This window comes from Mycena indigotica, assembly GCF_014461135.1.
Source record: "Mycena indigotica strain 171206Taipei chromosome Unknown Mind.scaff0008, whole genome shotgun sequence".
Classification (NCBI taxonomy): domain Eukaryota; kingdom Fungi; phylum Basidiomycota; class Agaricomycetes; order Agaricales; family Mycenaceae; genus Mycena; species Mycena indigotica.
In genome coordinates, this window is record NW_023503007.1 from 1,466,094 (window position 1) to 1,480,715 (window position 14,622).

General features: G+C 50.7%; 4 protein-coding genes across 4 annotated transcripts; 3 read left to right on the plus strand and 1 right to left on the minus strand.

The window, feature by feature from the left end:
- Positions 1-2,768: 2,768 nt before the first annotated feature.
- Positions 2,769-3,146, plus strand: MIND_00922900 (uncharacterized protein; the record flags this gene model as incomplete). Its single annotated transcript, XM_037365858.1, has 2 exons — positions 2,769-2,908; positions 2,966-3,146. The coding sequence occupies exons 1-2, from the start codon at positions 2,787-2,789 to the stop codon at positions 3,144-3,146; spliced, it is 303 nt and encodes a 100-aa protein (XP_037217270.1). The 5' UTR covers positions 2,769-2,786.
- Positions 3,147-5,585: 2,439 nt separating this feature from the next.
- Positions 5,586-7,501, minus strand: MIND_00923000 (CAP10 domain-containing protein; the record flags this gene model as incomplete). The annotated part of the gene is made up of 6 exons (XM_037365859.1): positions 5,586-5,849; positions 5,899-6,288; positions 6,336-6,439; positions 6,487-6,727; positions 6,778-6,891; positions 6,938-7,501. The coding sequence occupies 6 exons, from the start codon at positions 7,499-7,501 to the stop codon at positions 5,586-5,588; spliced, it is 1,677 nt and encodes a 558-aa protein (XP_037217271.1).
- Positions 7,502-9,225: 1,724 nt separating this feature from the next.
- MIND_00923100 (uncharacterized protein) lies at positions 9,226-10,315 on the plus strand (the record flags this gene model as incomplete). The annotated part of the gene is made up of 4 exons (XM_037365860.1): positions 9,226-9,429; positions 9,484-9,570; positions 9,620-10,051; positions 10,109-10,315. The coding sequence occupies 4 exons, from the start codon at positions 9,226-9,228 to the stop codon at positions 10,313-10,315; spliced, it is 930 nt and encodes a 309-aa protein (XP_037217272.1).
- Positions 10,316-11,072: 757 nt separating this feature from the next.
- On the plus strand, positions 11,073-12,679 carry MIND_00923200 (Heterotrimeric G-protein alpha subunit; the record flags this gene model as incomplete). Its single annotated transcript, XM_037365861.1, has 7 exons — positions 11,073-11,228; positions 11,277-11,824; positions 11,879-12,001; positions 12,049-12,184; positions 12,234-12,353; positions 12,408-12,526; positions 12,580-12,679. The coding sequence occupies 7 exons, from the start codon at positions 11,073-11,075 to the stop codon at positions 12,677-12,679; spliced, it is 1,302 nt and encodes a 433-aa protein (XP_037217273.1).
- Positions 12,680-14,622: the final 1,943 nt, after the last annotated feature.

A 14,622-nucleotide genomic window follows, 5' to 3' on the forward strand; every position in this document is an offset into this window, starting at 1 on the left:
CCGAATCGGCCACTGAGGAAAAGGTCCTCAAGCTCTGGGAAGACGGAGAACCGGAAGGCTGGGAACAGCACGACAGCTTCAAGACTCGGAACGGGCTGGTATACGTACCCCCGGCTATGGGACTGCGGCATCGAGTGCTACGGCAACACCATGACATCCCTATCGTGGGACACCCGGGGTGGCATCGAACCCTCGAGCTGACGACCCGCAACTACTGGTGGCCGTCCATTCAAGCCGATTGCCAGGCATACGTACGAGCCTGCCCGTTGTGCCAACGAACGAAGATATTCCCGAGACGCCCCGTAGGAACCTTGGTCCCGAATAGCGTGCCGACTCGAGTTTGGCAGCGCATATCAATCGATCTGATCGTTCAACTACCCGAATCCTCCGGGTACAACGCCATTCTCGTAATCGTAGATCGACTGGGTAAAGGGATACGCGTACTCCCATGCACGGGAAACATCTCCGGGGAAGGAGTCGCTCGACTATACCGCGATCACGTCTGGAAAGATTACGGATTCCCAGAGGAGGTAACTAGCGACCGGGGCCAGCAGTTCATCGGGCATTTCATGAGCGACTTGAGCAAATTGCTGGGAATCAAGATTCGATCTTCATCGGCATATCACCCACAGACGGACGGGCAAACAGAGCGTGCGAATATGGAGGTCGAGCAATACCTTCGAACATTCTGCAACTTCCAGCAGAGCGATTGGTCAGACTGGCTTTCCCTAGCAGAGTTGCGTTTAATGACAAGGTTAACTCTTCAACGGGATTCTCGCCCTTCTTCCTCACGTTGGGATTCCACCCGAGAAAGGGGTCCGAGGCCCCGCAAGAGGTCCCGACCGAGGCCGCTACGGTGTTTGCCGAACGAATGAAGGAAGCCCGGGCCGATGCGGCCGAAGCTATGAAAGAGGCCCAGGAAACGATGAAGAGATACTACGACCGAAAGCACTCTCCGGACCCGAATTACGCCGAAGGGGATAAAGTTTACCTCCAGGGGACGAATTTGACCAGCGATCGACCCTCAAAAAAACTGGATGACAAGAGGTTCGGGCCATTCAAGTTAAGCGCAAAGTGGGTAAAACATCCTATGAACTGGTGCTACCCCCAACTTGGCGCGTAAGCCCCGTATTCCACACGGCGCTATTACGACCCTGGAACCCCCCGTAGCGGATCATCAACGGGCCGCCCCACCACCCCCGGCAGAAATGCGGGACGGCGAGCCTCACTACGAAGTCGAGGCCATCTCGCCAGACGCAAGCAAGGACGACACCGCCTAAGATACCTAATTCAGTGGAAAGGCTACCCTCGGGAAGAGTGGACGTGGGAATTGCGGGACAAACTGGAGGGCGCAGAAGAGGCACTCGAGGACTTCTATACTCTCAACCCGTTCGCGCCCCGCGAAGAACTCGTAAACGGCCGATGGAAAATCCGAAAGCAAGACCAGGGGACGCGGACCCATAGGGCGTCGAGGCGCCGCCCACAACGGAGGGGGTGATGTCACGGTTCGGGTCGGGCCGTCCGGGCCGTAAGGCGCCGCACGGGCCCGAACGGGCCGCACGGGCCCGAACGGGCCCGCACGGGCCCGTATACCGCCGTCCCCCTGGACGCCCCCTCATTCTTCCAACCCCTTCCGTTCACCCCTACGACCCTGCGCAGCGCCCATCCGATCCGCCCTGGGGCCTAGCGCCCATCCGATCCATCCCTAATACCGTAGCGTATAAAAGTCGTACTTACAAGATGTAGTCGCTAGGCTAATATCGTCTATTCTCCGGGCGAATACCCATCTCTCGTGCTCCTCAGACCTCTCCGAAGTCGGACCCCCCGACGCCCCGATACGGCCCGAGCCCGACGCTGACACTATACATAGTAGCATCAGCTGCACATCCATCCCAACCTCCTGTAAAGAATAGAAAACGCATATCAAAGGAGACAGCAGCCAGACAGTTCTGAGATACTCCTCCTTTCGGTTCCGGGTGGAATGGATTTCTTCGGCAGAAGGAGTGCATGCAATGTGTGTACCATCGATTGCACCAAGAACATCCTGGAAGAATGGCCACCACTTTGGATTATTACGAATGGCTTCAGGTGGTGGCTCATTGACAGAGGGCAGTCGGACATAGTTTGTATAGAACTCGTGGCCCGAAACAATTTCAAGTATTTTGCGAAAATGTCTATAAATCATTTCAAACAAGAATTGCAGATATGATTGTATACATACTCAGATATAGTGGTGTGAGAGTGTTGGAACCTCTCTGCTTCATGGTCTATCCCCAACCCAGTCACACAGGTATACAAAAAGATAGCCACTGATTCATCAAGCATAATCTTTGAATGCTCAGATTCTAGATGTCCCATTGACCGGATTTTGACAACAAGTGCAAGAAATACATGGCGGCGCATTCCTAGTGCAATATAGATGCGATCAGGATGCCCAGCTAAGAGTTCATCTAGCCATGCACGGCCAGACAGGGCAGATGTGTGCAACTCCGTTTTGCAATATTGAGGATGAATATATAGGGCCACACCAAGAACGATGTACTGGATAAGGGCTGAGGTCATCAAGACAACCCATCGAACCCTGTCTGCTCTTGTGTGAGGGGCCTGCGGCATTTACACGCTTGCAAATCCGTTGAGGAATGGGGCTGATCGCGGAAGTCACGCCAAGTAACACTGAGTAACGCTGACAGACGGCATCATTTCTATTCTATTTCTATTCTATTTCATGTTGCCGGAGAGGCTCTAAGTACAGTCACATTGCTGTTTCTTTCACAGTCTTCATACCCATGGATAACATCGTCACACGCGTTCCTCGGGAATTGGAGAGAGAGATACTGGAACTTGCTGCTGAAATGCATTCCACATCGATAATCAGCCTGCTGTTGGTAGCGAAACGAACGTTTGTATGGTGCGTAGTACTTGTTCATAAAACTCAGGAATTCTGTAACCGAGTCTGTCTCCTTAGGCTTGAACCATATATCTTCCGAAAAGTACACCTCTCCGGTGACTCAACTGGCAACGCTGCTCAAGAAGCCTTCCTGCATGCAGCCGTGTCAAAGCCACCACCATTCCTTGCCAATGGTGTCCGCCGCATCGTCCTCAGCCTAGACGCAGCCGATCCACATATGATCAAACGTTTGATCTAAGCACTAAAGCTCTGCACTGGCATCACAGGCTTCACAATGAATCGACATGAGACATCAGCACAAGTGGCAGAGGAAATATTTGCAGCCATTCCTTCTACCGCAACCCTATTTCGTGCAGGCCTCTTTCTGCGTGAAATCTATCCCCAGCTAGACGCTAACAACGCGTCTGACCCTCGATTTCGAAACCTTACACATTTGGAGGTTTTCGAGTTGGACTTCAACCTCCAGCCGCTGATCACGCCTTTCCTCCTGGCCCTTCCTGCATTGACCCATTTGTCGATGATTAAAGAACTCCCCGTAGATGTCATTAAAACGCTCCTCGGCGGCTGTAAGCATCTCGATGTGCTCGTCTTCCTCTTGTTCCGCTCCAGAATAAAGCCAGGACCGAAGCTTGCATGGGTTGATGAAATTCCCGTCCGGGATCCTCGAATAGTCATCGGAATCTTGCATCGGTGGTACGAGTGCCTTGGGTACATCGGAGACACATATTGGGCAGAAGTTGATGAGTTTCTAGCCAACAAGCGGGCGGGTTTAATTGCCGGTGTGTTGTTGGTGGATTGAAATGTCATGTCACGCGATTCAACGGCCCTTACAGATGACTGCCTTTGTCTAGTGGACCCTAATCTTTTCTCTACGGCGGAAAGCGAAGACTCTGAATGGGACTCAGACTCGGACCCTTCAAGGGTCCGAGTCTGATTGATGTCAGATGTCACATCATTTGCCAAATGCGGTGCAAACGCTCGCCGTCTTCCTTCCTTTTCCCCCCACCTCCCCCACAGCAAGACTCACACTGCACCTCCCCCGACCCTCAAATCCACGCCTTCGGGCACTCAATCCTCTACGAACACCTATCAAAGCTTCAAACCTCATCAAATTCCCGCATCCACTGCAAATTGCGCAAACACAAGGCTGCACTCTTCCAAACTCGTCAACTCAATGACTGCGGGCTACGTTATATGCAAGGTTGACTCAAGACGGACCCAGCAATCATCTGACAATGGAGCCGCCCGGCCGCGGCGTCTCCGTGTGTGGTCGTGCAAAAGTGACTCCGAGTGTGGGCTTGGTGGCAGGCGGGGATGCGTGAAGTCTGTGTGCGCGTTCAAGTCTGGTGAGTTGCAGCTTACATTGGAAATCATGAAAGCTAACACGTGTTGCAGCCGTCAAGACTGCTGCGCCGACTGACCCTGCCGCTGCTGCGATGCGACGGTAACGGTCGCGTCTGGTGCTCCCCCCCCTGTCGACCCCAACACTGCTTGCCGCCAGTGCCATTGCTGGCGTGGGTGCTACTCTCCCCCTCGCGGCCATCCACAACGCGCGCTGCTATCAACAACCGTGGATCCCTGGAGCAAATGTGTCGAGGTGAAGGCCGGAGGGCATGCGGGCATTCTCAGAGCGGGGCATGTACCTTATTCACCGTGAATATCACAACTTGATGGCATATTGGACTGCACATGAGCTGTATTTTACTTAACAAAACCATCTTTTGAGCCCACAACATATTCTGGGATTAGAAGGCGACTATGCTTCCAGAATACCTTCTGGGCCCAAAATGCATTCTGGCCGGCTGGACGACCTGGAATGCCTGGCCCCAGGTCATTCCAGTTTGCCCAGAAGTTTGCAATTAAGTTAGCATGCTTCACTGCCTCATTCAAGTTTCTGATTTTTTACATCGCGGAGAGGTTGGCTGTGAATGGATGTCGACATCAACTACAGCCTGAGACCCTTGCACCTTCCCAACAGGGTGCTCCGGCTCGAGCCACTCAAGCCCGCTGTAGAGCAAGATGTCCGAGTCGTTTGGCATATCGTTGTTGTCTGCGAGGATTAGTCGCACAATGTCAAACTAGATAGAGAATGGTGTGCATCTTCGCGTAATATCACCGTTCTGATATTCTCGGTGGCCAGTTCTCGAGAATAATGATGATAATAAGACCATACGGACCCATGTGTGGGTACCGGGCGACTCTGACAACAGACGAGGGTGAGCGCTACCCTCAAATGAGTCTCGACATCTCTCCTCGGCCTCTTGTCAGAGCCATGAGACACATACAAGCTTGAGACAGATCAGTCCCGACATACTAGTAGTCAACCAGTCCCAGCCCAGCCATTCTCTACTCCAAACTTTCACCGGTCGACTTATACCACCTCCCTGGATTGGCTCCTGCGGGAGTCGACATTATGACGCGCGCGGAGAGGCCACGTGTAGCATAGTATGTCTATCGTGGGCCGCTCTTGTACTTTTCACGAATGATCTAGGTGGTGGAACGAACTCGTATCGACCCGACATACGTGAAACTTAAAGCAGGAGGCTATCCGAGAGAGGCCTAGATCATCTTGAAAGTTTCCAATAGACCATCATCCCTCCCATGACCGATAATTGAAGTCGAGACTGATCATGAAAGCTTGTTGATCGGTCTCTTAATCCGACGCTGTTCTTTCCTTTCAATGAAATCCAGTAGCATTCCGTGAAATCTCCTGTAACCGGGCCCATTCGAGTAAAACCAGGGAAAAGTAACAATCGTTTTGCTCGTCTGTCATGACTTGCTCGGTCATCTCTCGTCCACGCTCTTGGATCAGCCGAGCTTCAGCCTCGTTTTCCTTCGCCCACGCGAGTTTCTCCAGCAGGTCCGAGAGATCAGAGGCGACAGGGATGTAGTGCTCATATGGGCGGAGCCACCCGTTGAAGTACTCCTCAAAAAGTGTCATCTTGAGCGAGCGTTAGCGCCGTTTTCGGACACTGAGCTGAGAGACCGACCTTGAAGACCAAGCTCCCTGATTTCAATAGGCCCAAGAATCGCCCCGAAAACGTCGTCCCATCAACGTCCAGCAGGTACTTGTACCCATAGACGGCTTCCTTGGACGTCCTCATCTCGTCGATGCCATACTCTGCAACGATCGCCGACCTATCGCATACTTCAGGGGCGCACAGCTCGTTCGCAAACGACGTTATCTTCGCGTCGATCTCGTCAGGATGGGCGCGCGACAGGTCGGCGACCTTGAAGCGGGTGAAGTTGTGGTAGTTGGAATGCACAATCTGGCCGCCACTCGCGATTCCGCGCCAGTAAAGTTGAGACTTCTTGTCCTCCCAGGCGATGTTGTTGGGATAGGCAAACTTGCGATACCACCAGGAGCGCATGTAGTAGTACTACCGAGGCATTAGTATCGAGTATGAGGATTGTAACGTGTATCAACCTGGATAGGAAAGAGAATATCCGCGAAACAAGGGCTAATCTTGGCCATAGACAGAACAGGGTAAAGATCCTCGGTGAAGTCGCTTTTCGCACTCGATATCAGGACTAATTTGGAGGTCAGTCAAATAGACCACGAAGAAACAGGACCTCACATGCGCTGTCGCCACTGGCGACCTCGGGAAACCCCGCAGGGCTTCGCATAATCGTACAACCAGGCTGCTTCGCGAAGTATTGCCATGATTCAGGTTTTGGCACAATGTCGAATGCGGCCTTCTCGGTGAGTTTCAAAGCGCGTTCACGGATGGCCCGCCCAGTTTGGCGCACGTCGAAGACCACCCGCGGCTGGTCTCGGCCATTTATAATGACAGTGAGGTCAGGGAGGATGTGCGCGAACTCGGGATCGGTCAGTCCATAGATGCAACGCAAGTGAAGAAGCGACAAACTTTGCCCAAGGTGATTGGCAAATCCCCCGCATAGGCAGTCTGCGCGCCTGGCGTTCGTGTCACCGTCCCATCCTTAATCTCGTATCGGGCCATCTCCTTGTCGTGATCTCTGATCTGGTCAACCATGAGCACCAGGGCGTAATCCATGGGCAGAACACACCGCCTTCGAGGCCGCATCAATCATCCTCTGAAAGAAAACTGGATCCTCCTTCGCAAGCTGATAGAATGGCTTGAAGTCCCGGTGTATCTGATCGTATTCGTCAATGAGGCAATCATGCTCCTTGGCGAATTGGAACCAGAGGTCGTAGTTTCGCGGCGGGGTACGTCCCGTTTTAAGAGTATAACGGGCAGCTGCCTGTGCCAACGTTGCCGATTGGCGAGCACGCAAGACAGCGACGGAGTCGCGTGCGGCGGGGAGGAAGAAGTCGGGAGTTTCGAGCTCGGCCACATTGGAGGGTTTCGTGGTCTGCTTTCTTGGAATATGCTTCGACGGAACGAGGAGAGCAAGGAGGAGACCCAATGCAACAAGGATGAGCGCCAGCGCTAGCCTTATGAATAACCTCGACTGTGAAAATTCCAGCGCTCGTCGTTTATTTGGTTGGCGGTCACCCGGTCGAAGTAAAAGCGCCTCTGACTCCCACTCGGCCCCAGAGTCCTCGTGCATATTGGGGAGTTGTACATGTGTGACAGGTTGCCTTGGATAGAGTTGTCGAAAGAAGGACATAGTGGAATGAAGTCGATGGGCAGTGAAGATGGGTGGAAAATAAGAGAGGACATGGTGATCTCAGACCGCATTAAACCAGCCGCCGGGACGCTCACACCATAGTGCCAATCATGCCTTGATCATGCCCGCCGGATTTGAGTTCAGCTCGTCAAGATGATTTGTCTTTACACCGGGCGGGGCCAAGTACGTTAAGTACTTGGTTGGCCGGAGTCCATGGCTGCGATCAGCCGCTCGTCCTGGGACGCCAGCTGCATTCCCGAGCCCCAAGTCACGTTCGGGGACCAATACAGGAACTATTAGGGTCCAAAAAGCAGAGTTGTTCGTGAGTTGTTCGGGGGCATTGGATGCAACGAAATAAGAAACCCGTTCCGACCCAACTTCTTGACTGCTGCGGATGATGGTCTGTTCCGACTTGAGGCTGGCCCCCGGGATTATTGGTAGCACCGTTGCGTTGGAGTCGTCGGCAAGCAAGGTGCGCAGTTCAGCTGCTGCGGAGCCAATGGTGGAGAAACCGGTTAGACATGCATTATGATGGCTGGTCCATGGGAGGCTTTCCTCAATGAGCTGAGGAGGAATTGAAAGCAATGGTCCAGGGCGAAATGGCATGTGGCACTGTGACTCGGACTAGTGCAACCGCATTCATGTTGAGGTGGTTGAATAAAGATCAAGTGTGGCACGTGCGCCATCAATTTGTCAACCTTCTCCTCGTCGCTCGAGCTCCTCCTCCTCCGAGTGTGAGTTTGAACCTCGAGACCTCAGGCTGTGCCGCGGCATCAACATCACACATAAACTGGGGGCCATGACTAGCGGTCTAAACAGCCTCAATTAGAATTGGAGGGGTTATTCGGCTTGGGTTGACTGTCGGCCAATTATCCAGTATCATCCAACCCTCCATTCACGGGGAAGAGCAATGCCGCTCGTTATCATATGCATCCAGCAAAAACGACGCTAGAGTGGCTGACTTCCTCTCTTAGATTTATCTTGTCAGAAGTTGCAGTCCGTTGCAGTCTGGCATCGCCACCGACGTTTGCCTGGGCGGACACTCGCCGGCTTCTCCTTCTCTCCCCACGGTTGGCAATGAATGGTCGTAATCGTGCTTGCTATTAATATACACCACTCTGGTTTTCTTTCTTTTATGCTTTTGCCATGGTACCGTCTCGGATTCCCTATCGAGGTATCTGGTTATATAGGTATCGATCCTTGTGACTACTTATCGCCTCTGCACTAAATGCTCACATAGTTACTCCAGACTGGACTGTAGGTGGGACTGTCCTGGACCATAATTTGGTGCGACGCGGCTACTCAAAGATATTAATATTGCGCCAAAAGGGTCCGACTCGGATGTCGTCGTTCGGTCCGGCAGGCGGATATGTGGCAAATACTTTTTAGCGTACCTTAAAGTCTACTTCGCCGCCGACCCTGACTCCCGGGTTCTGCCGTTGCACACCCAATGGCCGTCGAGAGTCCACATTGTCCACATCGCAATCCCCATCGATAATCGATAAAACGATCAAGACAACATGGGAACAGACCAGTGGACCCACTCACTGACCGTCTTGTCTTCGACTCTTTGCTGCTATTCTCGGAGGCGAAAGGTCCCACGGCCGTGGGGATGATCGAAACCTTATTCTGTGGCTCCGGTCAAAAATGACTCTCTACGCCGGCGGGAGCCGTCCTATATCAACCAGGTCGCCTACAGGTTGCTTTTATCTCCGTGCCCCACAATGTTCGACAAACTCAAAGCGAAAGCCTCGTCGCTCCGCTTGCGTATTCCTCAGGCTTCCGCCAACTTGAAGGCTGCTTCCGCATCTAGTGCTTCCTTGGCCGGTCCAGCGGCACGCAACTCGTTTGGCGACACCGACTACTATCGACAAACTAAAGAGGAGATCCACTCCCCAGTGTCGTGGGTGACGCTGTATGGATCTAATGTGAGCACGAGCTCATATTTGCCCGGTTTATCGCCTAGATTAATATGTCATCAGTGCGATTCTCCATCAGAGCCTTTGCTCGACGACACAGACACTAATGCACCCATCGCGATTCAAGAGAACGTATCCGCCATCCATTTGGTTCGTCTTACAGTTTTCTGCCATTTCAAGTAATCTTATAATCCTCTAGCATCGAGCACAGACCTTCGAAGACCAAGTCAACGACATCACCTCTAGATCTCACAACCCTCTACTCGACCATGTTAACTCAACTGATTTTGCGCATACCTTCCAAGACAGCATCGTCACGGTGGATGATGACGGCGACGACGACGATCTCAAATTCCACAATCCGCTCGCTCTCAAACGACAACTCATGCTCAACGACGACCTGCGGGCGCCAAAGTGGGTCAAACCCACCTCGGCCATTGTTCAGGCTGTCACACGCGGCTTCCAAGATAGCTTGGTAGACGGCCCGGGATCCCAGCTTGAAGATGGTCCAACACGTCATCTTATACTCGGCGACGAGCCTGAACCGCGGGCGGCCAACGACCGCAGGAACCCAACTACGGCCACCGGTGTTGCGGAATCATACAAGAGGAACAGACGGCTGTCGGCCTGGGTTGGTGTTTCCTTTTTATTGCCGCCCCCCACATTTATTCAATGATCGGCTCTGTAGACTACTTTGGACACGATTCTGAGTAAAGCCTCGCGGCGGAGAGCTCCCAATCTTGCCCATGACAACGGCCCAAATGGAGCCGACCAGTTTGCTTCGGAAACGAGGGCAAAGGAGTCCTCGCCAAAACGCCAATCCAAGGGCAGGAGGGTGAAGGGACTGCCAGCTACAGGAAATCTCAGGTCCAAATCGATGCCTTCCTTCTTCTAAACCCTAACTTCAACAACACCAATTGCTTACTTACCACAATAACTTTTCCATTTCCACTAACATCTGTAGCGTCAACTTATCGTCTAAAAGTATATCACTGTATCTCAAGTTGTTTGTACATACTAGTAGTACTACCACTGCTTCAGCGGCTGAAATTCTGGCTGCTTATTAGCTTTGTCGATGTTGGATTGCCGCCGTTATCATTTGACCTCTCAACTTCTCGATCCTGCAGCGGGGACATCGGACAAATGGGGGAGTCAAATGTAATCCAATGCCGCCATTTTGATCAGTTCACAAAAAACATCCTGATCCTTGAAATGTTCCATGCTCGAGCAGCGAGTTGCAGAATAGTCCAAACAAGTGATAAGCAATGTGGTATGTCACGAAGGAAAAAACCTGGCTACTTGACTGTACCCGATCTTCGGTTGACAGCTGGCAGCTGCCGTCCGAAAACGGCCGGGTTCCTTGATTAATTCAGACGGTGACCATGCACTCGAATGACTTTCGGCTCTGGTCTCCGTTCTACCAGGATATCGCAGGCAACGACACTCCCCAGAACGACCAGCGAATTGAGGGGGCTTAGTGTGGAGGTTGGCCCGCTGCAGAAGGAAGGTCTAAGGAAGGTGCGTCATTCACTTTCCACGATTGGCTGGGAATCTCATGGCTGGGAAGGGCGGCGACAGGCTACTCCCTCGCTATCTATTCAAGAACAACCCCCCCGCTTTTCCTCCCTCCCTCTGACACTTCCGACATTTCTATGGGCCAGCCAGCGTCGAAAGAAGCCCGCACCGAGCGGGCACGGTCAGAGGCTATTGACCGCACTATTCACGAGGACTCGAAGCGCTTCAAGAAGGAATGCAAGATTCTCCTCCTGGGATCCGGAGAGTCTGGCAAGTCCACCATCGTCAAACAGGTTGCTTTCTCTCTCTTTTCACGGCTCCTTTGGCTGACAAGGTCAAAGATGAAGATAATTCACCAGAAGGGCTACGATGCTCAGGAACGGGACGTCTATCGGCCAACAATATACAAGAACGTGTTGGACAGTGCGGCCACGCTGGCAAGGGTTGTCAGACGAGTGGGTGTAGAGCGAATAGCGATGGAGGGTGATGAAGTCAGACGTCTCGTGGGGGAGCTGCTCAGCGCGTTCCCGACAGTGACCCCGCTTGATGGCTCTGGCTTGCCAATGGGAGGTGATGGCGAGACAGACATCGACATCTCCACCACAAGTGGGAGTTTGACGGAAACATTAGGCACTCTCGACGACAGCGGTGTCGAGATCGGGCTCGACCCTGTGCCATTTACGCGAGACGGGAGATATCTTGCTGGAATGCCGCTTGGCCGGATACCCACCACGGAATCCCCCTTTGCCGCCGAAGTCCTTGCCCAAACGCATGCAGTGTTGACGCCGGCACTTGCTGATGCGATTTGGCACATTTCGCGATTGCCTGTCGTCGAAAAGATGGTGGACGATAACCCGGGCGACTTTTATCTTATGGACAGCGCCGGATAGTGAGTGTTTTTCTTTCTTCAAAACCTTTGGCCAGGGCTGACGCGACTGCGAAGCTTCTTCAATTCTATTCATCGAATAGCCGCTCCCACATATGTGCCAAATGAAGAAGACATTCTTCGTGCCCGAGCGAAGACCACAGCAATCACGGAGACGCGATTTTTTATGGGTGATTTATCGTCAGTTGCGAATTCTGCTGTTTGCCTGCGCTCACACTTTCTTCAAGGATTCATATGTTCGACGTCGGTGGCCAACGATCTGAGCGCAAGAAGTGGATTCATTGCTTCGAGAGTGTCACCAGTATCATCTTCTGTACCGCTCTCAGTGAGTATGGCCAGGTTTTGGAGGAAGAGAGGCGAGTGGTAGGTGTCCTGTCTGTCTTTCCGGGTCTATCGCTGATGCTGTTACCAGAACCGCATGCGCGAGTCCCTCTACCTGTTCGAGTCTATAATCAACTCGCGCTGGTTTCTGCGCACCAGCGTCATCTTGTTCCTCAACAAGATCGATGTCTTCAAGCGCAAGCTGCCCAAGGTTTGCATACTCGTCAATCTAGCTCTGACTGTCCCCTTTTAACACAAGCATCAGATTCCGCTTGGGCGCTACTTCCCTGAATACGCAGGCGGGAACGACCTGAAGAAGGCGGCGAAGTACATCCTGTGGAAGTTCATGCAGGAGAACCGCGCCAAGTTGACGGTGTACCCCCAGTGCGTCTTTACTGTGTCTGTCTCCATCAACAACACTGATAGGCCGCATCCAGCGTCACCCAGGCGACGAACACGAAGAACATCCGCCTCGTCTTCGCTGCTGTCAAAGAGACGATACTGCAGAATGCGTTGAAGGATTCTGGGATATTGTAGCCCACTAGCCGACTCAGTCTTGCGATGTTGCGATTCAATGGTGGTTCAAGATTGTCCCACATGACGCCGTTTGTTGGAGTGGCAACTTCAAGGTCATGGACACTTGAAGCCGAAGCTGTGACTGGTAAAGTCATTAGCACGCCACTTTCATGGCGCTGTCCCTTCCCGGCAGGACATTGGCCGGATGGGGGGGCTATCCGAACAGGCGATCCACATAGGCGTCTGTCAAGAACGCGGACGATTTATCCTTACCTATCCTTTCTGTTTTGGCTCACTTTAAGCCTCTAGTTGTATATTCTGTTAGATTTGTTGTATTACTACGTCCATTACTAATCTATCGTATCATCTTTGGGTCGAAGAGCTATAGCCATTCTGGCTCCAACGCACCAGTTGCTTGAAAAGGACGAGACCAGCCAAGTACAGCCAAGGGTTAGATTAGTGTAATCCTAACACATCTAAATTATAAGTGATAAGTCTGTATCCAAATAAAAAGATGAAGAGTAGCCTAATATTGACTTGGATTGCTGTCATGACAGATCTCACTGCTTGCTATTAGTATCTTAGCATATTATGAGGGAAGATACAACATACTATGATATGAATTGGTATTTTGGCCAATATATCAAAAATATATTCTGTGTATCATATTTAAGCTGTGCATCAAGAGTGTAAATGATTTGTGCAATTGTCTAGAGATAGTAAAAACTCCAAGAAGTTAAGTACAAATTATAACAATTCCAAAACAATATCATATAACCCCAGAGCATATCATCAGACTACAAGAAGTTTACTTGTGGAAAGATATGCTTGTTCTAAACTGGCTTTGCTACTGGTATAACCTAGTCCAATACGGATAATAGCAATAGTTGGGACAATTGACTATATATCATTAGTCAGTTTGTAAATGATATTATCAAATGACAGACCACAACATGTGATGCAATTCCTTGAAAGGTAAAGAAAACTATGTTTGCACCACCATTAATAGAGCCAGCAGCAATAACAGAAATTGACAGAATGATGTATAATGCACCGGACTCAAGACTTAAATATATAAGTGATAATAACATTATAGTTGTAATACTACTTACATGACTATAAGCACACTCTGATAATAGCTCTGTAGAGCATAGATGCCTAGAGCATGAGCCTTGTACCTCATGATTGAAATGTGATAACCTAATAAGATAAAATATTAGAATTATATAGTAAACTGCTCTGTAAGTATACCACAAAGTGCAGTAAGCATAATGTTTGTGCATAAACCAAGTACAAATGGTACCCGTTTATCTAACACATTGCCTATTATTGAAGCATTCAGGGATACTATAATTCCTGTCACTAACCACACTCTTATCAAATTTGGATAATGCATAGAACTGAGATCTACCTGCAGTTGCCAAAAGGAATAGTGTTGGAAGAATGATAAACTTTTTATCTTTCCCAAATAGATGATAGCATCGATAAATCTATATGTTGCTATAGGTAAATGTCATAACATATATGTGCACTCTTACAAAAATTCCATCTGCAGTGGTGCTAGAATAGTTATCTGATCAACAAGGAACATCTGTGTTTAAACTTCTCACATACACATTAATTGTGAAAACAAGCCACACAGTGATGGCCACATGACTATATTCTGCTGCAGGGTAGATATCCCAGGGTGAATTAGCACAGTAGACAGGTATTGTGGCTAGACTTTGTTGTATTGATTGGAAGGACAGTTTCAAATCAACAAAGTCTAGACATAGTTGTATTGTGCCCAATATCATCATGAAGTATGAGCAGATAATAAAGAATCTGTTGCCTAGAGCCTTGCGGTAGTGTAAGGTGAATATTGCAAATGCTAAAAGAGCTGTTGATAGCACTATAGTACATATGCATCATTAGGTTTCTTTTTTCAGAGTACTTATTAAGTACCATAAAAAGCCACTTCACCC